At 55.5% G+C, this 26221-nt stretch overlaps 1 protein-coding gene across 9 annotated transcripts in view; it reads left to right on the top strand.

Annotated features, from left to right (window-relative positions):
* Positions 1-26221, top strand: part of CCDC57 (coiled-coil domain containing 57) — an 85490-nt gene that overhangs the window by 868 nt on the left and 58401 nt on the right. For 7 of the 9 annotated variants that reach the window (XR_016018043.1, XM_088788909.1, XM_019735521.3 and 4 more), the window contains exons 2-11: positions 3797-4143; positions 5704-5812; positions 9999-10100; positions 11224-11381; positions 11512-11586; positions 14086-14286; positions 16526-16684; positions 19519-19681; positions 20044-20184; positions 25615-25837. Coding sequence is in view for 8 of the 9 variants with exons in the window: in XM_088788909.1 (XP_088645035.1) it covers positions 3857-4143; positions 5704-5812; positions 9999-10100; positions 11224-11381; positions 11512-11586; positions 14086-14286; positions 16526-16684; positions 19519-19681; positions 20044-20184; positions 25615-25837 (1618 nt within the window). In the remaining variant the exon portion in view is untranslated. The remainder of the gene's footprint in view (positions 1-3796; positions 4144-5703; positions 5813-9998; positions 10101-11223; positions 11382-11511; positions 11587-14085; positions 14287-16525; positions 16685-19518; positions 19682-20043; positions 20185-25614; positions 25838-26221) is intronic. The other 2 variants (XM_088788907.1, XM_074320965.2) reach the window with 1 other exon arrangement.

Raw genomic sequence — 26221 nt, 5'->3', positions numbered from 1 at the left:
ACGGGGACGAAACGCGCGGGACGAAGAGTTTGCCCACGTCTGCGGCCGGTGAGGACGGGTTCAAACCCGGCGGGCTGGCCCAGAGTGAAGTTTTTTATTATTATTATTTGAGAATTACTCAAGAGGTGCAAAAGGAGTACAGAGATTTCCCCTGTACCTTTTGCCAGATTCCCCGAAATAACCTCATACCAGCACAGTTCCTTTCGCAAACTACGTAAATTATCTTAACGTTAATACAAAGTCATGATCTGATGCACAGGATGTGTTCAGTTATCTCAGGGATGACTTTGCTCTCCTGCAGGGTCCAATCCAGGACCATCCTTGTTTTCTCATCTTCTTTAATCCAGAGCAGTCCCTCAGTCTGGCTTTGGCTTTCACGCGTTTTATAGAGTGCCCCTCAATTTGGGTTTCTCTCGTGACCAATGTCAGGTTCTGCATTTTTGGTAAGAAACCTCCAGCAGTGAAAGTGTGTTCTTCTCAGTGCATCTTACCAGTGGCACACGACACCAATCTGTCCCATTGCTAACTGGTCACAGGGTTTAGGTGGTGTCCACCAGCTGTCTCTGTCATGAAGTTACCATTTTCCCCTTTGTAGATAAGTGTCTTGTGGGGAGATACTTTCAGACTAGGAGTACATATCTTGTTTCCAAACATGCTGCCTGTCGCTGATTTTAGCATCCGCAAGTGAGTGTTTTCTGAAACAATTATTCTGAAACAATCAGTCACCAAATGGTCATTTTTCCATTTTCATTATTCCTTCTACATGCATTAGTTGGAATTCTACTGTAAGAAAGAGCCTTCCTTTCTCCCTGTTTTTCCTAGTTATTCAGTTATTTATGTTGGTGTAGACATTTTTGTTCCACGGGTTACCATCTGTTACCGTCACTAATTGTGTAGCTCTAATTGTCTAGATGTGGGCACTCGGTGCCCCTTCCCGCTGGCTTCTGTGTCCTTTGGCAAACCCCCGGCCTTATTCACTTCCTTACTTCAGTTTCACACATAGTTGTGAGTACTATTTGGCAGTAGGTGAAGGATGGGAAAGAAGGCTTTGGGTCTCAGGTCTGTGACTGTCACCCCATGGGCCCCTTGAAGGTGAAATGTACTGAGCTTAGCCCCACTGCCAGTGTTGGGTTGCCAGAGGGGGCTCCTGTTGGGTCCCCTGCCCTGAGTGCCATGAGCCACCTCTGGACTCTCCTTCAAGGCTCATGAAAGCATTTTGTAAATTAAGCTCATTCGATACATTTACAGAGCAGCAAGGAGACCACATTCCTCACTGGAGGTTTGGGTCTTCGTATTAGGGAAGGTGCATCTTGTTCGTACTTGAGCGGAAGCCTGGTGCGTCCAGAGCTGCATTCTCTGCAGAAGGGGTACGCAGCACCCCTGCTTCGGTATCTCCGCCCAGACAGTACACCTCAACGGCCATTCATAGCACCTGGGGACTGACTTTCGTGTACAGGTTAGAGTCTGCAGCTGCTTATGCTTTGTAGTGGGAAAGACTTTCCCTTCCTGTTAAGTACTTATCCAATGTTTAAAACAAACCGCTCCAAAGTTTTGGTCAGCCAAGCAAAAGTGTCACATTGGAAGATTGGGCAGCTACGGTTCATCTCTGACTTGGATGTGTGTCACTGTGGTGCGCTGGTCATGTTGGTGAGGGGTTAGATTGGCACAGACAGTTGTCTCCTGCTCCTTGCCTGTTTATCCCGCATGTGGTCACCACAGCCAGCTTGCTGGGGCACGAGGGCAAGGCCAGCCCCTGTGCAGAGCCCCTGTGCATGGGGAGTTCTTATCCATGGAGCTGCTTTTCGTAGTTCCTTGCGACTCATCCTCTGCCCTGCACTCTTTCCTCTTTAAGTATGATGCGTCCACGTCTCACAGCCCCTGGCCCACGGGAAACACTGTGCTGTGCGTGGAGAGTGCCTGATTTCAGCGCCGCTCCCTTTGTCTCTGACGAGGCTGGGCTGCAGGCTCAGGGTAGGTTTGGTGAGTGTGGGCCACGGTGTCGTCTTAGCAGCAGGCCATCCCACCCAACCGGTGACTGAGGTGGCCTACTGGGTGGGGCCTCTGCTGCCCGTGTGTCTGGGGCCTGCTTGTTTTCATGCGTGGGAAACCATGGTTTCACGAGTAGTGACTTCCTCCTTCTTAAGACCTGGGATTTCCAAGAGCTTTTTATACCTGGCAGGTAAACTCACAACATAAAGGGGGAAAAAAGGGTTAGAAAACTCAATATTGTACAAATGAGCAAACCAAAGTGATGAGATGACCTGGAGTGGTCCTGGCTATTCCCCAGCTGGCAGCAGGTCTCCTGATATCCTGGCTTCTCCCAGGGGACTGTGAGTGCCATGGGCAAATCCGAGTTGACAGCTTTCTCCCCTCTGGAGATTTCTGCAGCTTTCCCAGCAATTTTGTGGGATCCCTCCTGGAAACCAGGAATTTGCTGGGGACTTGCGGCTGACAGATTAGGTGCAGACTGGATTTGTGACATTTACGGCCGATTGAGCTCAGCCTTGGGGCTTTTAGGATCGTCCTTTGGTGAGTTTGCAGCAGCAGGTCAGGCCATTCTGTGATGGGGTGAGGAGGAGAGGAGGACCGAACACTCGGGGTGCCCCTTCATGCGTGGGCACCTTTGGGGTCCTGAGAGCAGCGGAGTCTGGTGTACATGGTAGAAGCTAGTTTCTCGCTGAAGCAGCTGGAAATCCAGAGGGAGCTGTGGTGGGCACCATGGGCCAGGCCCCGTCTTGGGGTCTGTGCCAAACAGGCTGGACTTTATCTTGAAAATGGCCAGGAGCCACGGGCACGGTGTCACATGATTTCCGTGTGAGAAGAGTAACTTGGTGGGTGGCTGTGTGAGCGATGCGGGGCCGGTGCTGAGGAGGGAGGCCTGTGGGCCTCGCAAACCTTGGTGTCCTTTGAAGCACCGCAGTGGCGACACAGGAGCACTTCGTCAGGGCCCAGCAGCGTGACGTCATTTAATGTGTGTGTGTGTGTGCGTCCATCCTGATTCTTTCCCTGAGTGAGCACAGGCCCATGGTGGCCTGTGTGTGCAGTGGCTTCTGCTGATGGGACCGACGGTGCCAGACCCCAGAACTCACCAGGCTGCACACTGGCTCCTCGCTCACACAGCCCGCTGGCAGGCAGCTGGGCTGACGTGTGTGCTGTGTTTTGGGGGGCAGCCATTAGATGCCTCGTTTGTATGGGACACCCAACCATGGAGGTTGCTGTGTCACCTCGTTATTCCATGCCTGGGATTTCCCCGAGCGTGGTGGCTGGACTGACCTGTGACCTGGCCTGACTGGTCCCAGTGGAGCCCTGCAGCCAGCACAGGACCACAACCCATAGAACGTGGATCACTAATGACATGTGTGCTGCTTACGGCATGCATCACATGCCACTTACGTGCATACCACTTATGCACTTATGCACTTATGACACGTGTCATTTCTGTCACGCATGGAATTAATTTTATGTGTCACATGCATGTCACGTGTCATTTATGACGTGCTGCATGTCTGTTGCTTATGACACGCACATCACTCATGAAATGCATCGCATGCATGGCACTTGGAGCGTGTGTGCCATTTACAACGTGTCACATGCGTGTTATTTATGATGTGTATGCTCCTGACCTGCTGGGCCCAGAGGATTTGCCCCTTGGTGGCCCAGAATGCATGGTGGGACCTGGCAGGTGGTAACTGGCCCTGAACTCCCCCTGCTTCCTAGGGTGGCAGCCTTCACTGCAGGTGGGCATCCGAGGCGGGCACTGTGTGAGTCCCTAATGGCTGCCTTCTCTCTGCTGCAGCTGCGCGGTGCTGCCCTCGGAGCCGGCCCGCAGGGAGAGGCGTGGCGAGCGCTGCAGGAGATGGCGCTGGAGGAGGCGCGGGGCCGGCTGCGGAGCCTGCAGGAGGACTTCCTGTACAACCTGCAGGTGCTGGAGGAGCGGGACCGGGAGCTGCAGCGCTACGATGCCGCCTTTGCCCGGGCCCGTGGCCTGGAGGAGGCCTGGCAGGCCGAGGTGAGCCAGCTCAAGGTGGAGGCGGCCAGGCTGAGGCAGGCGCTGGCCCGTGAGGCCGAGCAGCGGGAGGACCTGCAGCGGCGGCACCAGCGGTTGCTGCGGGAGCACCGCCGAGCGCTGGAGCGTGCCCACAGGTACGGGGCTCTCGCCCGCCCGAGCACACGTGTGCTCGCGTTCGTTCCAGTGCTGCGTGGCCCTGTGTGGGTGCCGAGGCCGTCCACTCAGATGGCACAGAGCTGCCCAGCAGTACCACGCAGGCACTCCTCTGTGGCAGGCCAGGCGCAAGAAAGGGGCTCAGCCACCTCAGTGGGTGCAGGGCCACCAACAGCCCCTGTAATGATGCACAGCCTGCCGGGGTCCCTGCAACACACACACAGTCCCAAGAGTCACTGCGTGCAGGGACACCAGAGTACACAGCCCCCGGCAGAGCTGCCCCGCCCCCTGACCATGCCGTCATGCACACCACCCCACAGCGCGGCTGGTGGCATTGTCATACCCCACACCACCTACCCCCGTCACATTTAACCAAGGCCAGCCTCTCCTGGAGCAGGGAAGTGTCTCGATAACCTCTCACACGGAGCGCACACGTCCGCATCAGGCTGGCCCTGGCCCTGTTAAAAATGACACGGTGCACGCAGGGTCCCTCCACTGAGAACCCAGCTTCTTTCTCACGCCTGGGGGTGTTTAGAGCAGCCGTGAGGTTCCTTGCGTTATTCTGTAGTGTCTCCTCAGGTCCTCTGCCCATGTATTTTTGCCAAATTTGGGACATTTTTAGCCATTAACTTCCTCAAATGCATTTTTGGCCACTCCCTCTTTTCTCTTCCATTCTGGGACTCAATTAACTAGGTAATTTCCATTGTTCTGTCTTTGAGTTCCTGGATTCTGTCCTGTGTCATCCTCTTCCTGCCGCTGAGCCCCCCAGGGAACCTGTTGTGTGGGTGTTGCACTTGTCAGTTGTCAGTTTCCATTTGATTCTCTTCCCTCTGTCTTTGCTGAGAGTTTCTCTTTTCCAAGAGCGTTTAGGTCACTCGTTGAAATGCTTTCATGACGGCTGCTTTAAAGTCATTGTTAGATCAGTTCAACATCTGTTGTCTTGGTGATGGCATCTGATGATTGTCTTTTCTAATTCAAGTGGAGATTTTCCTGGTTCTTGGTGTGACTAGGTGAATTTTTATTATATCCTGGACAATTTGGAGATTGTGTTCTGAGGGTATGCATCCCATTTCATGTTCTCTTCTCAGGCAGTTACCTTTCCAGGTGTAGCGCCAGGCCCGGGCGTAGCGCTCAGGCCCAGGTGTGGGTGAAAGTGCTGCTCCCACAGGTCCTGCTGAAGCCACCCCTGCAAAAGCGAAGTACCACCTCATGTTTGTAAAGTTTACTCAGCCAATGTATCCTTTTGAGGACTATTCAGTATGGCTTTTCTTTCTTTTTTCTTTTTAATTTTTTTTAAATTGGGGAATATTGGGGAACTGTGTTTCTCCAGGACCCATCAGTCGTTGTCCTTCAGTCTAGTTGTGGAGGGCGCAGCTCAGCTCCAGGTCCAGTTGCCGTTTTCAATCTTTAGTTGCAGAGGCACAGCCCACCTTCCCATGTGGGAATTGAACCAACAACCTTGTTGAGAGCTCGTGCTCTAACCAACGGAGCCATCCGGCCGCCCAAGTATGGCTTTTCTTTACACTGTGTTTTTTGTGCAGTGACAAGAACAGTGAGCTGGACCAACAGCGGGAACAGTATGAAAAGCTGAAATGGAAGCTGGAGCGGAGGCTCCAGGAGCTCGATGGAGAACTCGCTCTGCAGAGGCAGGTGGGACGCACTGGCGTGGGCATCTGGCCCCTTCCTGGGGCTGCTCCCCCAGAATGCACAAGGGGAGGGAAGACGGCCGTCCTGGCCCTGTGTGGTGTCCGTGGGAGGGACCACAGCTGGGTTGCTGGGCAGATGTGTCCACTTCTGTCGGGAAATCTGAGGACGTTGGTCTTCTTTGTGCTCACGCCACAGCGTTCTCATCCCTCAGAAGTGAGGAGACATTTTCTCCCTGATTTATTTTAGAAAAAAAGTTTTATGAAGTTTAAATTTGAGTTATTTACTATAGAAAAGAACTGGGAACTCTAATTGTGATAACTATATTTCTTTCAGCAGAACAATAGGTGATTATAAATTAAAGTATAAACTGACAGGTGACACTTCAACCTACCACCAAAATCTCTTCTCGGTTTTGTTAAGACTCAGCCTAATCTCTGAAAGACTCAGCTGTATTGGGGTCTGTTCAGAAGACAGTCTCTGCATTTATGGCCAGAGCCCACGTATGGGGGGCCACATGGGGGCAGGAACCCAGTGATGGGGGGTCTCCTGGTCTCCTTCCAGGTGTGCTGAGTTTATGTCATTGTAGCAATGGCTGGTGTTTAGGGAAAACGCCTCCATGAGGCTCCTGTGCACGTGTGTGAATTTGTGTGCTTGTCGCAGCAGAGGCACAGCTTCGATCTGCATTTTACAGGTGGGGGCAGAAGCCTAGAGGCATTCAGCCACCTGCCCAGAATCCCCTTAACAAACGGCAGAGCTTTCATTTGAGTCTAAGACGCTCCAGCTTGTGAACTCGTGGCCACTGTGAGCTGCCCTGGGATGGCTCCTCACGTCTCATTTGTACTCAGGTCTGTGATCTGGAAGTCAACTGGTGCTATGTCCCCATCCGTCTCGCCCCTTCTCAGAGGCTTGCTGAGTGAGCCATCGCGCTTGTCCCCTTGTGTGTCGGTGGATGTGTGCTGCGTGGCCACCTGTGCTGGCTGTGTTTTAGGCGCCGGGGTCAGCTGGTCTCCAGGACAGGCCTGCCGTGCTGGCCCGCCGTCCCACACCACAGCGTAGGTACCCGAGACAGGACAGCGTCCTGAGGGGCTCTGTGCCAGCTGGGCCGAGAAGTTGCCTGTGGCGAAGACTGCCCCCTGACTGCCCTTTCACATATGGCCACGGGGTGGACGCCCTGCCTTCCCTCCCTCTGGAAGTCCACTGCCCACGGTGCTGCCACTTACTGAGAACATCCTTTAGCGCCTGACATTCTCTGCATAGGACTTTGGTTTGGACCAAAGCACTTTGTCCGTTACGAGTAGGTTTGACATCTGGGACCAGCCTGGTCCTTAGGGCACTAAGCCGGGGCCTGATCTGGGTGATTTATCTGACAGTGAGGAGGTTTCCTCAGATGGTGCCAGAGTCACTTCCCAAGAAGGGAGGGGTGGCTGGCCGGCCTCCTGGCGTGTCCCAGGCTGTGCACACTCGGAGCCCCTGCTGCAAGCCAGCTCCTTTGGGCCCTGAGCTCCTGCATGGACGAGGAGACGGCCTGACACCAGGGGGCTTGGTATGTATAGCAGCCCTGTCTGGGACCCTGGAAGCCTGGTGCTCACTCTCCAGCGTTGCTCTTGCCGCCCTCCCAAGGGCTGCTGCTGGAAGCTTAGGTAGCATTTGCCTGGTGTGGTTCCGGTCCTGGGGTGCAGTGGCCTCCACTAGAACTCGCAGTGACAGCTGTGGTCTGAGTGCGTGTGCGCTTCGTGCTTTCCTGGGGGCCGGTCCCTGGAGCTTATTTCCGGAGACCTTTGTGTCCCATCAGTTTGTCAGAGGTGGGAGTGACTAAGTGGTGACCATGGGTTCTCTCAACAAGTGAAATGGAAGCGATGGAGCTGGGTCAGTGTAACTCCATTATGTGTGCAGGTTGTAGGCTGGGCTGGTCACCAGTGACAGGGTGAGAAGCCACGGGAGGCGACGTGCTGTGCTTCATTCATTCATTCATTCATTCATTCAGCAAGTAGATTTGAACACAAACCCCCAGCCCGGTGCTAGGCGCCTTCCCAGGGCCTGGCTTACGGTGTCAGCACCGGACTACCTGTCCTGGGCAAGCTGACCCTCTGCTGTGGCAACACCTGGACAGTACAGTATCCAGTGGCCCAAGGGCAGCACCTGCGTGACACGAGGGTGGGGGGCTGGACTAACCTTTGAAATGGTGGTTGGGAAGGGCACCCAGAGAACAGGGCCCATGAGCTCAGGTGACGGGACTGGCAGATGCCCGCTTGCTCAGGGAGCCTGGGGCCAGCGTGCAAAATTCAGGGGGGGGGGGCACGTGGGACTCACAGGCCCTTGTGAGGGTGGGCTTTTGCTCAAGGGTCGTGACACGGTCTTGGGGGCTTTGAGCACCGGGTGCTGTGAGCTTAATTGTCATTTTAAAAGGTCACTTGCTGTTGCACTTAGGACCCATAGCAGGGCCGGGGATGCAGAGGCAGTAAGGAGGCTGCGGCAGCCCCGGGGGCAGGTGGGGCATGGGCCGGCGGGAGCCCTGGGCAAGCAGGCGGGCTCTGAGACACCTGGGTGGCAGAGCCAGCGAGAGAGGCAGGTGCTGAGGACATCCTGGTGTGGGGCTGAGCACTGGTGTTGAGATGGGGACCATGTTTGGCCAGGCTTATGGGAGGTGGTCACTGCACTTCTGGGTGGACGCTGGAGGTCGGGGGGCGTGGGGGTCACAGGGTACACAGCTGGGAGCCTAGGGCATCCCTGAAGGGTGGTGTAGACAGAAGAGCTGAGCCTTGCACGTGAGGACGGGGGAGGTGAGGGCACTGGCCAGGGTCCCCAGGACGGGAGAAGAGGTGGCCAGGAGGTGGGCATGGCTGTGCGTGTCTGTGTCTGGGGGGCAGGGGCTGGGCACCGCGGCATTGCGAGGGCGGCGGATCTCTTGTTCCTGGGCTGACTTCCCTCAGCGCTGGGCACAGGCCCTGGCAGCCACAGCCAGCAGCGCTTTGAGCACAAACTGGTGCTTAGGCATTTGGTGCCGTGTTCCAGTGGGTGACTGTCCGTGCCTTTCACAGGCTGCTGCCAACAGGGTTGTTTTGCTTCTTAAAGGATAACAAGAGTGAAGCGTGGGTTTTCAGTTGTACTTCCGTGTAGGGCCTCTTAGGCCTCACATGACCTTCAGACAGTGGGAGAGAGCAGCCGGGCACTCGTCACTGGGTGGTGGCTGCCCGTCATCCCCAGGATTCGTGTCCCCAGTCACAGGGCCAAGCCAGTAGCTCCGAGGGGAGGTGGGAGCCAGTGAGCTTGAAAGAGGCTGGAGGTGCTGGGCTCCTGGCTCCAACACCCTTGGACAGGACCTAATGGGGCTGGGGGGCCCTAGGACTCCCCCTGAGGGGGACTGTGGGTGGAAGGAGGCTCTTCCCAGCAGGAGAGGGGATGCAGCACAAAGGAGTCCCCAGGGCTGCATGGGGGCCAAGAGGGGCAGCCCTGGGGACAGCTGTGCAGTGGTCCAGTGGGGAGGCTGACTGGAGCGTGGAGATGGTGGGCTCCAGAGGAACCGGAGGGTCACACTGTGGGGTGCGTCCTGGGAACGGGACCACTCGGAAAATGAGGGGACAAGACAGAGAAGCAGAGAGCGGGGTGGGAGGAGGGTCCTTTGAAACGCCAGAGATGAGGAGCTGGACACCATGTGAGCGGGGATGAGGGTTCACTGCTGGGTGGGCAGGAATTATTTTATTGTTGTAATAATTGACGGCATTTGGCTTTTAGAGTCAGACTGGATGATGCTGGGAAGACTGTTTGCGGAGCCTGGTGTCCTGGGATGTGCGGGGTTAGGGCTGCTCAATAGTCGCGGTTGTAGCAAGAAAACAGCAGGTCACCTGGAGGCCTGGCACAGGGATGGTGCGTGAGCATGCTGTTTAGAGACGAGATGGGACCAGCAGGAAAACTGGTCGAAGTGCGGCTCCGGTGGGGACTTGGCGTGCGTCTCGTCATCGCAAGGCCTGTAGCGATTCTCACCCTGTGTGTGCCGGGACAGAAGGTGACGGGACTGCAGGGAGGAGGACAGACATGCGTCCCCGGTGGGAGCTGGTGCTGAGCCCTCCCAGATGCAGTGCCGTGGCCCTGGCCTGGCTCGCGGCCCTTCTTGGTGCTGGCGAGGCTCCCGCCACCAGGGTCTCTGCTGGGTCCCTGCTGCCTCCTTCACCCTGAGGCCCTCCTGCTGTAGGAGCTGCTGCAGGAGTTTGAATCTGAGATGCAGAAGAGGGAGCGCAGCTTCCGGCTGGAGGCCGACAGCGCGAGCCACGCCGCCCTGACGCACGAGCTGCAGGTAACGGCCCTTCTCGGGTGGCGGGGACCGCGGGACCGCGAGTCAGCGAAGGCCTCCTCCTTTGCTCAGAGCCAGGGGTGATGTGCAGGAGAAGTGCCGGCCACGGGGCCCGCTCAGGAGTGCAGGTCACTGCCAGCCCGAGGAGCAGTGGCACCACCACCCTGGGTCCAGTTACCCTGACCTGGGGAGGTGCCACCCCGATTCTGGCCAGCTGCCCAAGACTGCACGCTCTGTCATTGTCCTGTGTCCCGCGGGAGTGCCTGGGCAGGAGCCCATGACGAGGCGCTGCCCGTGTCCCCGTGGACAGCAGAGGAGGCCAGGCTGGGCTCAGCGCCTGTCTGAAACTCGTGCCCCTGACTCCCCTGCTAGCGGCGTCTCCGTGAACACGGGTTGTCCAAGCACTAGCCCAACACTGCCGGGTATGCGTGACCTTTAGCACTGACAGAGGAACCAGCCCCGAGGGGCAGGGAGCCGTGCAGGGGGAGGAGGCAGTGAGGATGACACCCGGCCCAGCCAGCCCTGACTGGTTACATCTGTGCAGGCGTCCAGACAGGTGTCAGTTACACTGAAACTCTGCCCTAATGGTCGGCAAGGGCCCCTCCCCAGACCTCCAGCCCCGCACAGTGCCGCCGTCCAGGAGCAGCACTCGGCCAGCCGGGCCCCAAGGACCCTGGTGGCTCTGCATGGCGGGAGCCCAGACCTGTGTGAACAGGTCTTAGCAACTGTTCTCCCAGGAGCGCCAGTCTGGGTCCCCCTGGGCCCACCTGCCCACCTTCCTGAGTCCCCCTGGGCCCGCCTGCCTACCTGCCTGAGTTGCCCCCAGTTCACCCCTATCAGCCAGGCCAGCAGGTGTCCAGACCACCAGGCTGGGGCTGCGCACAGTGACCCTCACCAGGCCACTTGGGGAGAAGGGTTGTGTGGGGTCACCCTGTGCTCCACAGCATGGTGGGTACCCCTGTCCAGGAAGGTGGGGCTGGGGGGGCTCCCAGATTGTAGGCCCTGCCCCATCTCGGCTTCCTCTGTGGGAGCGAGCGAGTGAGGACATTGTGTTGCGATCCCAATAAAGTGGCGTCGCTCGCCTCTACCACCTGCGATGAAGGCTCTCCGTCTCCATCTCTCCAAGGTTAAGCTACTGAACAAGGAGCTCGAGGCTCTGAGAGAAGCAGGAGCCCAGGCTGCCGAGTCTCTGCAGAGCACCCAGATGGTGAACTTGGAGCTGGAGGAGAGACTGCAGCGTGGCACCCAGGAGCTCAGGGACCTCGCCGCCGTGAAGGACGCCCGGTGCGGAGCCCCTCCCGTCCCCCTGGGGGTGGAGCCGCTGTGTCTGGAGGTGTCTACTGCTCTGGCTAGTTGCAGGCCAGCCTGGCTGTCGTCCCTTACCCACGTTCCCACCAATATTGGTTCTTTTCAGGATAAAAGACTTGGAGGGTAGACTCCACTCTGTGCAACTCACCAGGCAGAAAGAAAAGGAGACATTTAGGAGGAAGTGAGTATTCCTGGCCCCAGTGTCGGTGGTGTGAACAGGTTTCAGCAGAGCATGGCCTCGCCTGGACCCACCGAGCCCGGCCAGCGGTGCTGAGGCCGCTTGCTCACCACCAGCCTGTTGTCCTGTGCAGCCGTGGAAGAAGCAAGACAAGCGCTGTTCTCTTCATGTGTGTTTAAGCCCTCGTCTAGAATCTTTTTTTTTTAATTTTTTTTATTAAGGAGGGTGCAGCTCACAGTGGCCCAGCAGGGATTGAACCGGCAACCTTGGTGTTATCAGCACCACACTAACCAACTGAGCTAACCAGCCACCCCTAGAATCTTTTAAATTATGAATTGAAATAGTTGAAATGAATGTAATTTCCCACATATCATAAACACTGGCATTAAGAAATGAAACTGTTCGGTTGGTCTTTAAAATGTACATGAATTCCAGAGCCATTTAACACCCTCTGCCATCGAATGAGGAAGTACACGGACCCACTCTTGTCCAGCTGCCAGGAATGTCACTGTGTCCTCCTCCTCCTGTCTCCACTCCAGGTCCCCAAGCACTTCTGTCTGACTGTAGTGTAGCCCTTGCACTGGAAGAATTTGAAGTCAGTCACCTGGATTCACACATATGTTCGTGTAAAGTAAAAGAATAAGATCTGCTTGGGCCTCAAGGCTCTAAGCGCTTCTGAATTAAGATGTGATGGTTAGGACAGACTTCACACAGCAATATCATACCCTGTAAAATTCAATAACTATTAAGTAAACTGCTCCTCCTGCTCAGATGAGATGAGAAGGCTTCCCGACGTCAGCTCTCAGCCTGCACGGGGCTGGCCACAACGTCATGCCCCCAGGCAAGGGTTGGGTGGGTTCTGACAGCGTCTCACGTGCTGCACACTCCTTCCAAGTTCACCTTATGTGCCAACAGCCACCTGCTGGCCTTCCCTCAAGGACCACAGTAAACCGCCTGCCGGCTGGTGGTGCATTGTTCCTCCAGCACCCAGCTGGCAGTCATTCACTCTCAGTTTCCAGAATTTTAGCTAAAAGGCTTTCAGTGACGTATCACGTGACTGTGACATGTACCCGATATTTTTCTACTTGGGGGGCACCTTGAAAAACCCAATATACTGAGAAAGGCGAAGGAAGCCAAGTGCTGTGAATCTCAGTATGCGTTTGCTGGCATAGCATCTATGAACAGAACGCTTCCATCTCATCACAGCCTACAGTTCTCCCCCCAAACCTGGGAGCTGCAGATCGTTCAGGTGAGGGAAGACGTCCACCAGCTCACCTGAGTGGCAGAGGCCCTCCCCACACAGTCATCCGCCAGGGCAGGTGGGCTTGGCAAGGCTGTCACTGCATTTGTCAGCTCACATCGGTGTGTCTGTGTGTGGAGGACATCGTCACAACACACCTTGTGAGATGAATTACTAGTGCAGCCAAGATGAAGACAGTTGAGTGCTGTTCTGGACCCATTTGAAATCGAGTTGTTAGAACAAGGACACTGCAAACAGTTTGCCTTGGAATGTGTATGTGACAGTGCAATGGCTCATGCAGCTCAGATGATGGTGTTTATGGAGCCAGGGTGACACAAGGCGTGTGTCCCCAGGCACACCCACAGTACTCCATGCCCTGCAGTCTCGGTGCTTGCTCTTGAGAATAAACAGCAGGCACATCACACGGTTCAGAAATAACTCCATTCCACTGGCCATGATGGGCAGACTTCCTGTGACGTGATGAGAGAGGTGGCACATAGGGCCTGGATGATGAGCCCAGCCACCAGCACCGGTGCTCCCTGCTCGCAGGGCCTTTGGCAGGATGAGGAAGAGGAGGGGGCATCGCTGGGGCTGCAGCGGACGCACAAACCATGACCTAAGTACACCAGGCTCATCGAAAATACAGATGGGATGTAAAAGAGGTCATGGATTGTGTTTCTTCAAGGTTCCACTTTTTCCTGAAATCAAATAGAGCAAAAGCATCCACGGTCCTGAGCAGCATAGGCAGACGTCAGTGAGACAGTACGTGTCACCATGGTACGCTGTCAAGATGAACGTCTGTTGTGGTGACAGAATTCCGGGAGGTGTGGCATTTCCAGCAAAGACCGAAACGCAGCCAGCACCCCAGCGCGCACGGGCTTTCAGGGACGTATCGCATAACTGTGACATGTACCCTGGGCGAGGTCGACCGCGGCGCCCGGCAGCTTGCCCTGCACTTTGCTTTCAGGTGTTGACAGGGTGCTGGTGGTGGTACAGGTGTGCTTTACTGAAGCAGCTGTTTCTGCTCTTTCTTCCGCGGGGCTGTGATCTTCTGAGGGCAGGCCAGGGGCCTGGCATCTAAGAATTGCCTAGTCAGCAATTGGTGTGAGGAGGGACGTGTGAAGGAACAAGTGGCTGCTACAGCGATGATTGGGCAGCACCTGTCTGGCTGGGGATGTAAGCTCCCCTGTGGGGCAGGGAGAGCCTGGTGTCGGGGCCGCGGCGGGCCCTGCGTGAGCTGCGTGGTCCACACTGTCTTCCAGGCATGAGGAGCTCGATCGCCTGGCCCGGGAAAGGGACGCGGTGCTGGCGTCAGTGAAGAGCGCCCACATGGAGCAGCTGCAGGCGCTGGAGGCCAGGGTCGTGGAGCTGCAGGTGCAGTGTGAGGCCCTGGAGCTGCAGCTGCGCAGGGCTGAGTGGAGGCAGACGGACGCCCTGAAGGAGAAGGACGCCACCCTGGACAAGTGAGTGTGGGTGGCTGGCTGCTTCCTCCGACTCAGACCAGGGCTGGAGCGGGCGCCGCAGGGGCCCCCTCTGTAGTTCTAAATGTTCCTTTTCTAAATGTTCTTTTTCTGGAATTGTGTGGTTAGTTAGTACGCGTGTGTATGAATGGAATGTGTGCAGTTATTTCCTTGGTAAAACACATGACATTGACCATCTTAACCCGTTTGGGTGGTCAGCTCAGTGGCTTTCAGCTCATTTACAGTGTGGTGCAGCTGTCACCACCGTTGCCTCCAGGACTTTTCATCTTGTAAAGCGGAAACTGTGTGCACAGGAAACACTCCCCACGCCCTCCCCCAACCCCTCCCCCAGCCCCAGGCACCACCGTCCCCCTGTCTGTCCCCACAAATCTGCCTGTCCTGGGCATCTTACACGAGTGGGATCCACGTAGCATGACGTCCTCCAGGTGCTCCACGCCGTAGTGTCGGCGTTTCCGTCCTTGTTAAGGCCGAGTCCCACTCCACTGTGTGGAGACAGCACATGTCATTTCTCCATCATCTGTGGATGGACACCTGGGTGGTTCCCTTCTTGTGACTGCTGTGAACCTGGGTGTCTGTTTAGGTCTCTTTTTCAGTTCTTTTGAGTCTGTCCCCAGGAGTGGCATTGCTGGGTCACGTGCTCATGTCATGTTCTACTTTCTGAGGACCTGCCAGACAGTTTCTGCCCCGGACACACCAGTTTGGGTTCAGTTTCTCCGTTAACTGGTTTCTTCTTCAACCGTTTTCTTTCTGGCATCTAAGCCCTCTGTCCCGCTGCACCTAGGGGACGTGCGTACACGCAGAGCCTTTGTTACTGAAACTGAGATGGAGACTGCACTCTGCTCTCTTGGGAGCACTGAGGAAGCGACCCTTACAGAAGCCCTGTTTGCCAAGGACAGCTAAGGGGTCCCTGCCGGGGGCAGCTGTGCTTAGCCGCTGCTGCTCCCCTTGGTTCAGGAAGCGTTTCGTCTCTTACAGAGCAGCCTCTGCCCAACTACATTTCTGTTTATGTGGAGAGCGGCTTTACAGCTGTCAGCTACCCGGAAGTCAAAGCTTACTCGGATGTTTCCTTAGGTTTGCCTTTGGTTTTGTTGTTTGATCTGTTAGATGCAGACGACACTAGTCAGAGAAGCTGGAGCACCAACCGTCCGCGCGCGCTGCAGCCACGCCCCCCGCTGGAGCCACGCCCCCGCATGGGCGGGGCGGGCGGGGGCGGGACGAGGGGCGGGGCTGTGGCTCCCGGGCCGCGTGGCCGCCCTCGCCGCTCCCTGTGCACTGGTCTGGCGGGCTGACCTGCGGCAGCCATGCCTGTCCGACCTGGTGCCCCCGGGGCCGCGGGTCCCCAGGAACCAGCCGCTATCTGAGTCCGTCACACTGAGACACACTCCCCTTCAAAACCAGCAACAAAAACCGCCCTGATTTCGAGTTTTCTGACTTGCTGGGCCTGTTTGTGCCGGTTTTCCCGGGAGCCCCGGACAGAGACCAGGACCCTGTGAGAGCCGGCTTGTACCCCGTGCACCCTCCTGGTCCCTGGCGTAGAAGTGGGGACGGGGGCGCAGCGTGCGAACTTTGTGGTGCCCACGGTCACGGCGGAAAAGAAATGGGTAAAATTGACATCAGGAGCATATTTTATGTAACCTACCGTGCAGGCGTCCCCCTCACCCGCGGGGTACGTACCCCCAGTGGGTGCCCGAAACCACGGCTCCCACTGAACCCTGCATGTACTGTGTTTCCGCCCGTATGTGTACACCTATGATGAAGTCTGATTTATAGGTTCGGTACAGTAAGAGGTCAGCGACAATAGCTAATAATGAAATAGAGCGATTACATCAACATGTGTGCACATGTGTGAGAGTGTGTGGTGTGTGTGTGGTGTGTGGTGTGTGTGGTGTGTGTGCATGTGTGAGAGTATGTGGTGTGTGTGTGGTGTGTGGTGTGTGTGAGAGTATGTGGTGTGTGTGTGGTGTGTGCACGTGTGTGAGAGTGTGTGGTGTGTGTTTGGTGTGTGCACGTGTGTGAGAGTGTGTGGTGTGTGCGTGTGTGTGTACGTGGTGTGTGTGTGAATGTGTGTGTGAGTGTACATGGTGTGTGTGTGTGTGAATGTGTGTGAGAGTGTATGTGGTGTGTGTGTGGGTGTGAATGCGTGTGTGTTGGAGGCGCCGAGTAAGAGAGCTTGACGGAGCAGGTGCAGAGCCGCCCACCTCACAGCCCCCTTCTTGTTCAGACTCCGGGAGGAGGCAGCAGCTCTGAGGTCCGGCTGGGATGCCCAGGTCGCTCAGCTCTCCCGGGACATGACCTCCAAAGACCTGCAGGTCCAGTCGCTGCAGGAGGAAGAGGCGGAGCTCAAGGCGCAGCTCGCCAAGTGCCAGCAGGACATGGCAAGGTGACTGTCCCCAAGGCCCACCTTTCCATCGAGCGCCTCCTGGGGCCAGGCACTGCCCTAGGCGCTGCGGGTGCAAAATGGAGCAGAACCAAGGCCCCAGTGTCACACCTTATTGGGGGAGAAAGACAGGAAACACATAGAAATAGAGTTTTTCTCAATTGTTTTTGTCCCATTTCATTGACACTTACTCTTGGTTTTATTATTTTCTTTCTTCTACTTCCTTCACCTTTAATTTGATATTCAATAGCCTCTAATGGTGAATCTTAGCTTATTGGTTTTTGGACCATTTCCCTTTTGTAAGAAATATAAGCATTTAATGCTGTATTTTCTTTCAAGCACTGCTTAGCTGCATCCTACAGATTTTGATATTATTCAGCTGAAAATATTTTCTAATTACCCTTGTGATTTCTTTTTCCCGTGGGGTATTTAGAAGTGTGTTGCTTTCAGATTTCTAGATAGCATTTTGTTACTGGTTTCTAATTTAATTCTGATCTGGACAGAGGACATATTCTGTTTGATGTTAACTTTTCTGTACCTGCTTGTTTTGTGGCCTCAGAGCATGTCATCTCTCAGTGGCTGTCTAACATGGGCTTGAAAACCACGGGTCCCACCCTTGGGTTCCGGCTCCGTAAACATTGCTGAGGCCACGTTGGTGCTGGCAGTGTTGCCTCCTGTGTCCTTGCCGCCTGTTCTGTTAGTTGGGTGTGTGGGTGTGAGTGTGATCTACACCGCTAGTTGTGGGTCAGCTGTCCTTCAGCTGCCAATTCTGTGCCCTTGACATCTTTCCCCAGTGCCCCCGCACTGGATTGTCATGGCTCCTGGATGAACTGCCCACCCACTTCTGGTGGCCTTCCTCATGCCTCAGTCCCCTCTGACTGAAGCTTTTCATGCTCGGAGTCTGCATGGCACGTCTCCCACCTTTGACTCTGATGGTGCGTAGTACTTAAAGTACATTTCCTGTCCATGTGTTTGGCTGAGTCATGCTGTTTTGATTTCGTGTGACAATCTCTGCCTGCTCATTGCAGATAATTTAGTGCTGTTGTTATGTTTGGGTTTAAATCTCCAACTTGCTATTTGTTTCCTGTTTTCCTCATGTTTTTAAGTTTTTTTCTTTCTTTAAAAATATAGTGTATTCTTTAGGATTCCATTTTCTTTTCACTGTTGTCTTATAAAATCTCTTTGTTTTCCTTATTTAGTGATTGTTCTAAGGTTTGTAATATGCACAGTTTACCTTTAAATATATACCTCTTTATGTGTAATATAAAGTCCTTTAACCTTTATTTCTTTTTTTACCTCTTCTTTAGTAGTTGTCATACATTTTACTTTTATATATTTAGTTACATATATATTTTTGTTTTGATCAACCAACTATTCTTTAATTAAAAACTTAAAAATGAGAACAAAAGTTTTATACTTTTTCTGATATTTATTCCGGATGCTTTTCAGTTTTAGAAAGTCAGGTTCAGAGTTTCCGTAAGGTCCCCTTTTTCTCCAGCCCCAAGCTTCCTCTCCCATCCCTGTAGTGCGGCTCCCCTGCTTCTCAGTTACCTCAGACCTGATTTGTCTGAAATTTCTGGCCTTTACCTTTCAGAAGCCTTTTCACTACATGAAAAAACTCTGGGGCGGCAGTTCTTTCCTTCAGCCTGTCGAGGCTGCTTCTGTGTCTCCCAGCGTCCGGAGTTTCTCGTGGGAGCTGTGTGGTCACTCTGTTCCCTGCACAGACTGTGCCTCTCTCTCCACTTCACGTTTCTCTATTATTGAATTGCAGCAATTGGGTTGTGGTGTGTCTTGCTGAGGCTGTGTGTCCTGCTGCGTTTATAGACCCTGCCCATCCCCTTCTGGGCCTTTCTGTTGCATGTGTGTCAGCGCATGTCTGCGTGATAATGTCCCACCAGGTCGCCGGCCGTTCTCCCCTCTGTGTCTGCCCTGCTGGTCGGCTGGTGAGTTTTCCACTTCAGACATTTTACTTTTCATTTCTCTTCTCATGACGCGCATGGCTGCCTTTGACCCTTAAATGGATTTCTAATCGCTGACTTAGAGTATTTCTCTGCTGCCTCCACCCCTGTGTTTCTGTGGCGAGGAGCCCTGTCCTGTTGTGTCCTCTCATCGTTTCTCTTCAGGGGTCCATTCGTAGGGGACAAGCTCTGTGTCTTTTCCGCCTTCTTGTGTGAACGGTGACGTAGCCAGGTTCAGGATACCAGACTGCAGATTGCGGTCTCTGTGGGTTCTAGACCTGTTGTGTATTACTTTATTGTTGCCCTGCCACAAATCACCACACACTGAATGCTTTAATCAATCCCATTTATTTCCAGTTCTGTGCTCAGGCGTCCGGGCACGGCTCAATGAGTCCCTGCTTAGGGCCTCATGAGGCTGAAACCAAGCTGTCACTAGGCCACCCTGTCCTCTGGGGCTGTGGTCCCCTTCCCGGCCCATTCAAGTTGCCTGAGAGGTCATGTCCAGTGGCTGTAGGGCTGGGTCTCCATTTCCTTGCTGGCTGTGCCTGGGGTCGTGCTCAGCCCTAGAGGCACCTTTGGGTGCCAGCTGCGTGGCCCTCATAGCACGGTAGCTGTTTCCTTGAGGCCAGTGGGCGGGAGGGAGGCTTGTACAACACCACCCAATCCCACAAGTGACCATGCCTTTCTGTCACCGCTGCCACACTCAGGGCGGCCGTGCAGAGCCCCCAGCGGCACTCTGCGAGCCAGTCTGGTTCTCGTCCAGGGCTTTCCGCATCCTGTCGCGGCTCTACACCCTCTCCAGTGTCTGCGGCTCTGTGCCCCCATGGCCTGCGTTACTGCCGAGGGAAAGGTTAATGTGCCGTGGTTGTGACGCCCCAGGTACCAGCAGCAGCTGTCTCTGGCGGCAGAAAGGGAGCAGAGCCTGGAGCGCGAGAAGGTGCAGCTGGGCCTGGACTGGCAGCACCGCTGTGCCAGCATCGAGAGGGACCACTACCGGAAGTCCGAGGAGCTGATCCAGGGCCTGACTGTGGCCAGGGAGCAGGTGTGTGCCCAGGGCCCCACCATGGCTGTCGCCGGTGTCCTGTGGAAGGAGGACCTGGGCATGCACTGGGAGCCACGGAGGCCGCTTGGGCTCTCACCGTGACCTTGGACCTCATGGAGCACTTTGATTTGTAACAAGAGCTGCAGTGGTGGATGTGCCCGCCTGGCTCAGCAGCCTCACACTGAGGTTCATTGGCTGTTTCCCCCACTGACCAGTGCAGTGGGCTGGGTGATGGCCCCCACAGCCGGTGGCTCCCGTGGCACATCTCCTCGTGGGTGTGACGCCGGCCTTCTCCACCCGGAAGGCTGGCACTGCTCCCTCCGCACCCGCCCCAGGTGGACTGAGTCCCACCTTTTGCCCAGGCTGCCGCCAAGCTCCAGGAGGCGGAGCGGAAGCTGTGTGACCAGGAGGTGCTGCTGAAGGCTGTGACCCTAGAGAGAGACCAGGCCGTGCAGGTGCTGAGGACACGCGGGCTCCTCCCCGAGGACGAGGACAAGGCACAGGTTAGTGCCCCCTTCCCACCTGGGAAACACCCCTCCTCAGCGCCCAGTGTCCCAGAACCTGCTCTCAGGGTAGCCGTGGGAAAATAGGACCTAACAGAACCACGTGGTTGGTTCTTCAGTTGTGTTCCTTCCTACGTGACTGCACAAATGGAGTAAGTGTGGTCTGTACCCAGAATCTTCTTTGTTTCTGCAGCGTTTGAAATCTCTAAAAATCCCGGTTCTACTACTATGCCGTGGCAGACAGTTAGTGGGACGTTGTGGCAGTGGTATGTCCCCAGAACCGGCAGGGGTTGCTTTGTGCTGTGACCCTGTCTTGAAGCCCCGGGCTCAGCAGGTAGTGACAGTGGTGGCCAGAGCTTATTGAGTGCATCCTTGTGCCTGGTTCAGCCCTCAGAGCTCACGTCTGTCTAGTCTTTAAATCTCTGACTGACGTAGGTACCAAGGCAGCTGAGACGCAGGCCCCCTAAGTACTGAGCCTGAGCTGTCACTTGGAAGGAGCACAGCTGGGGTCCAGCCCCACATGGCCATGGGCCACGGCCAGAGGTACCAGAGGGACAGTGCGACGCTGGGGAACGAGAGAGCAGGAGGAGCTGACGGGCTGATGAGCGAGGATCGTTCTAGGCCTGTGAGTGGTTCTTGCTTTTCTCTGCAGGTTTTTGTTGTTGGTGGTGGTTTTTTTTTTTTAAATGTACAGTTTGATGAGTTTTTTTTCTTTTTTTTTAAGGGGAACAGGACTTTATTGGGGAACAGTGTGTACTTCCAGGACTTTTTTCCAAGTCAAGTTGTTGTCCTTTCAGTCTTAGTTGTGGAGGGCACAGCTCAGCTCCAGGTCCAGTTGCCATTGCTAGTTGCAGGGGGCACAGCCCACCATCCCTTGCGGGAGTCAAACCGGCAGCCTTGTGGTTGAGAGGACGCGCTCCAACCAACTGAGCCATCTGGGAGCTCAGCGGCAGCTCAGCTCAAGGTGCCGTGTTCAATCTTAGTTGCAGGGGGCAGAGCCCACCATCCCTTGTGGGACTTGAGTATTTGAACCAGCAACCTTGGGTTGAGAGCCCACTGGCCCATGTGGGAATCAAACCTGCAGCCTTCGGAGTTAGGAGCATGGAGCTCCAACCACCTGAGCCCCCGGGCCGGCCCTGGTAGTGGTTTTTTAAAATGGGTTATATTTACACACTGTGAAATGCACAGATCTTAAGTGTATGGTTGACACAAATGTAGCCATGCGGCCCACCCTTCCAACAAGGTCCATACAGAGTATATCCATCGCTTACAAAAGTGCACACGTCTGGGTCCCACCCCCATCCTGGGGACTCGTGGTCAGTGGGGCCTGGTGGGGGGCCCATAGCAGGGGCTTTTGCATGGGTCCTTGTCACACAGGGACCTTCTGTAGGGCACAGAAACAAAGCAAATGCTGCTTTTCATCTGTGTCACCCTCCATGTTTTCCTTCGGTGTATCCCCCACAGGCTGGCAATTAAAAGAAGACGTTTATCTCCAAGCACCAGCTCAGTGGCCCAGGGGGCCTGTCAGTGGCTGTTTGCTTTGTTAGGTAAACAGAGAATCTTAGCAGTGGGCCTGGGGGCCAGCGACACCAGCACCCACCCATCCCTAGGAAATGGGTCCCACAGCTCTGGTTGTGCAGAGGGCACCTGGCCATGGGCCCTGGCAGTGAGGCAAGTGGAGGCTACCTGCTGGCCAAGGGCCAGTCTTGATGGAGAGACAGGCTCCAGCCAGGATGGTGGGGAGGGGGCTTCAACACAGTTCCAAAGACAGTGGGACCAAGTTTAGAGCCAGAAACTACAGGTGTCGCCACCCCTGCACTTCCCACTTCACGTCTCCTGGGATAACCATGTCAGTTGTGACCGTGTCCTGCCTCCTGGGGTAACTGTGCCGGGGGTGACCGCATCCTGCCTCCTGGGGTAACTGTCAGGTGTGACTGTGTCCCACCTCCTGGGTAACTGTCAGGTGTGACTGTGTCCTGCCTCCTGGGGGCTTAACTGTGCTGGGTGTGACCGCGTCCTGCCTCCTGGGGGCTTAACTGCGCTAGGTGTGACCATGTCCCACCTCCTGGGGTAACTGTCAGGTGTGACCGTGTCCCACATCCTGGGGTAACTGTCAGGTGTGACTGTGTCTTGCCTCCTGGGGTAACTGCCGGGTGTGACCGCGTCCTGCCTCCTGGGGGCTTAACTGTGCTAGGTGTGACTGTGTCCTGCCTCCTGGGATTACTGTTGGGTGTGACTGCATCCCACCTTTTGGAGTAACTGTCGGGTGTGACCACGTCCTGCCTCCTGGGGTAACTGTCAGGTGTGACCGCGTCCCACCTCTTGGGGTAACAGTCGGGTGTGACCTTGTCCTGCCTCCTGGGGTAACTGTTGGGTGTGACCGCGTCCCACTCTTGGGGTAACTGTCAGGTGTGACCACATCCCACCTCCCAGGATTATAACCCTGGCAGGTGTGACCGCAGACAGCCGGTGAGGGTGGGTCGCACTGCCGGGGTTCTGTGGGCCTCTGGGCAGAGATTGAGTCTTCAGTAGCAATAGGATGTAAATTGCAGTGGGAGGTAGCTGGTGGCACAGAGCTGAGCCTCCATGGTCCTACTGGGCACATGTCTGCACCTGCCCACAGCCCGCTTGGCAGTTATGGATATAGAGCCCCAGCAGGAGCTGTTGGTGACCCTGCAGTGACCGTTCAAGGGACCGTGGTGCAGGTCCCTCCTCTCCACGGCCGCAGGGGGACAACGTGTGGCCTGTACAGCTGAGGCTTGGTTGGGATGACATGGTTGTGCCCCCCCCCCAGAGCCACCGGCCACCCTGGTACCTGGAGGCTGATACTGTCGTCCCCATTCCACAGATGAGGATGTCCGTCCTGCCCCATGGTGGCAGGGGAAGAATTTGAGTGAGGTGACCAGGCACCGCACCATGTCCCTCCAGCGTGCCATCCTGTGTAATGTGCAGGAGTGGAGCAGGTGTGGGCACACACCCGTGTCGCCCCTCCAGTGTACAGTGTCAGGGTGAGCGCTGGGCCCAGGGTACGAGCTGGGTACAGAGCAGGGCAGGTCATAGGAGCCCGTGGATGACTTTAGGAAGCCTGTGAAAAGCGGGGACGGTGACAAGCAGAGGAAAACAGCTTCATCTGGGAGAGAAAGTCTCATGTGGCCACCAGCAGAGTGTTAGGTTGGCACACTGGTCTCTGGAATCCGCTGGCTCGATCTTGCCAAGCTTCTGCAGAGATCAGTGAGCGCCGTCTGCTACGTGCCTGTTAGCACCTAGAGTGACTTGGGACCTGGTGAACATGTGCTGGCGCTGTGCACGTCACTGATTGGGAGGCAACCAGGGTGGGATCCACCTGTGACCCCGGGTCCCAGGTCCCCCACCCTTGTGGTGGTGCCCCTCACAAAGCACGATGGGTGCTGTGACCCAGCATGTGCTGCCCCATGGGAGGCTCGGAAGTGGATGCCGGCGTTACTCATTACTCCTTACAAGGAGGAAGACAGGCCCTGCTCACCAAGACCCGACCTCTGTGTTCTCCTTCTGCTTGACTGTCTCCGTGTCTCGTATATTCCTGCACGTGCGCCTGCCCCGCACCGAGTCCTTTTATCCGCTCCTGCATTAGGTGTTTCTCGTACCGTTGACATTCTTGCAGCACACCGCAGACGGCAGAGTCCCGCATTGTCCGGCCTGCACGTCAGGAGCCAGCCTCGTACGAGTGGCCTTGGGATGATGAGTTGTATGTGTCGGTGCCGCACAGGCGCCAGGCCACTCGGTCCTGTTGGCAGCCCCTCCACAGCTGCTCTGTCCCTCACAGACCACCTGGGAGCCAGCGGCCACAGGTGGGAGAAGTCGGAAGGCCTCGGGCACTGCGTCCTGGGGTGGTGTTCCTTCCTGTGTCGGGATATCCGTGCTCGGGCATTTGGGACAGCCGCGGCCTGTGGGAGGAGGCAGGGACCTTCTGCAGGTGGACATCGGACAGGGTGTGGCTGAGCTTGGACTCAGAGCTGCGCGGGCCACAGCACTCATGCCATCCGTCCCTGCACCCAGGCGTCCCCACTCTGTGCTGGTGTCTGAAGACAGTGGCTTCCTAGAATCATACAGTGGTGTCTGATTTTCTAGGTGTCATGGCCAGTGGGCATGTCCATAGCCGTGGAGCCCATCACGGCCATCGCATTGGAGGGTATCTTGCCAACCAGGGGTCTGAGGTGCTGCATTTCCTCTGCGTGTTGGGTGCTGCCACCTCGGCCTCTGGGTCCCAGCATCTCAGGACAGGGCAGCATTTGCCCCTCTGCGTGGAACCCAGGCACCTCTCCTCTCGCCTCTCTTAGTTTTCTCTGCGTCACTGATTTGTACCGGTTGCCTCTGATGCTCTGTGGGGTGCTTTGTCTGTGTTTATTTTGCTGCAGGTTCATGGGACTTCTTGGACCTGTGGACTTAATGTGTTCATCACATTTGAAAATTTTTGTCCACTATGTCATAAAGCACTCGGGTTCTTGCTCACTGCGTGGCGCGGCTCCTGTTGCTGCCGAGGCCGCCGAGGCGCTAGTCATGGTCCCCTTCTGGTCTGTCGCTCTGCTTGTTCGAATGTTTGCTGTGTTTACAGTCACCACTCTTTCCTCTGCGGTGTCTGGCCTGCTCTGACTCCGGTCCCATCCAGGTGGTTCTTGATTCAGATGATGTGTTTTTCATCCCTACACATGCCAGGTGCTTCTTTTTTTAATACCTCCCATTTCTTTTCCGTGTCTGTTCTTGTTTTTCTTTAAATCCTTGAGCATCTGTGTAACGTTGAGTGCCTTAAAGTCCCTGTCACTTAGTGTGATGTCTTCATGGCTCTTCCGTGTGGTAGCGTGTGTCAGAACTTGATTCCTTTTTGTGGCCAAACAGCATCCCACTGAGTTACAGTTTGTTTTTGCATTTGCATTGGTCATTAGTGGACATTTCAGGGTGTCTGTGAGCTACTGTGAGCAGTGCTGCAGTGGACGTGTATGGGCAAGTTTCTGTTTTCATACCTGTTCAGTTCTTTCAAGTATTTACCTAGGACTGGAATTGCTGGGTCACGACAACCCTGTGTGAGGACCCGCCAGACTTTCCGTGGCTGCTGTGTACGTGTGCAGGGTCCGTCCTCCACGCCTTTGCCTGCACTTGTTACTGTCTTTCTTATTACAGCCACTCCAGCGGGTGACTGATGACTTTTGACTGAAAAGGAAGGGTGCCCAAATTTCTCAGTAAAAGTTACCTTTGAAAACCAGCAGTCTTATCTTGTGTAAGCTAGACGAAAAAGAGATGTTTTCATACTTCTGTCCATTTAGAAAGGAAGGTCCCTACACGCCTGGAGGACCGATGGGGACAGCAGGGACCCAGAGGGTGGGAAGACGTTGGACGTGCAGAGACTGGTCTCTCTTGTAGCCACAACCATTGTGTTTCTTTTTCTGTATCTGACAGATGCTCCTAAGGCATCAGGAAGAAGAAATCAGTCAGAGTTTTCCATCTAGTGAGATCCGGCGGCTCCAGGAGCAGAACACAAGCTTGCGAGACGCTGTTGCCCAGATGAGGACAGAGATGGAAGCTCTAAGCGGCCACGCCCTTCCTTCTGCCCGGCTAGGAGGGGAGATCGAGGCCACACAGCAGCCTGACACTAAGGCGGCGGCAGCTGCCACCACTCCTGGTGAGTGGGCCTGGAGGGCGCAGCAGGGCCGGGTCAGGCTCCGCTGGGTCCAGAGTAGGTATCCGTTGGAGGGATGTGTGTACATCCCTTTCATGAATTACTTCAAAGTATGATGGCTGCTCTTCCTCCAAGAGAAGGGATCGCACATCAGTTTTTATATGTGGGATAAAAACGTTTTGTTGGTAAAGTGGGAAAAAAAGTGAGGGATGAATACATGCTTGACACCCTTAGAAACCAGAGTCAGCTTCAGATGGTGCTGGGCGAGTGAGCGCTCTCCTGGAGTGTCCTTGCCAGGCGGAGGTGGGCACCCGCCTGTTCAGAGTGGGATCTATGTGTGGCCATGGGTGGAGGGACACCAGGCTGCTGAGATGGCTCTGCGCTCAG

This window comes from Rhinolophus sinicus, chromosome 12 (assembly GCF_057876585.1).
Source record: "Rhinolophus sinicus isolate RSI-liver-muscle chromosome 12, RSI-T2T, whole genome shotgun sequence".
In the NCBI taxonomy this organism is placed as follows: Eukaryota; Metazoa; Chordata; class Mammalia; order Chiroptera; family Rhinolophidae; genus Rhinolophus; species Rhinolophus sinicus.
The sequence above is the reverse complement of the archived record's forward strand: the minus strand, read 5'-3'. Positions and strand labels throughout refer to the sequence as shown.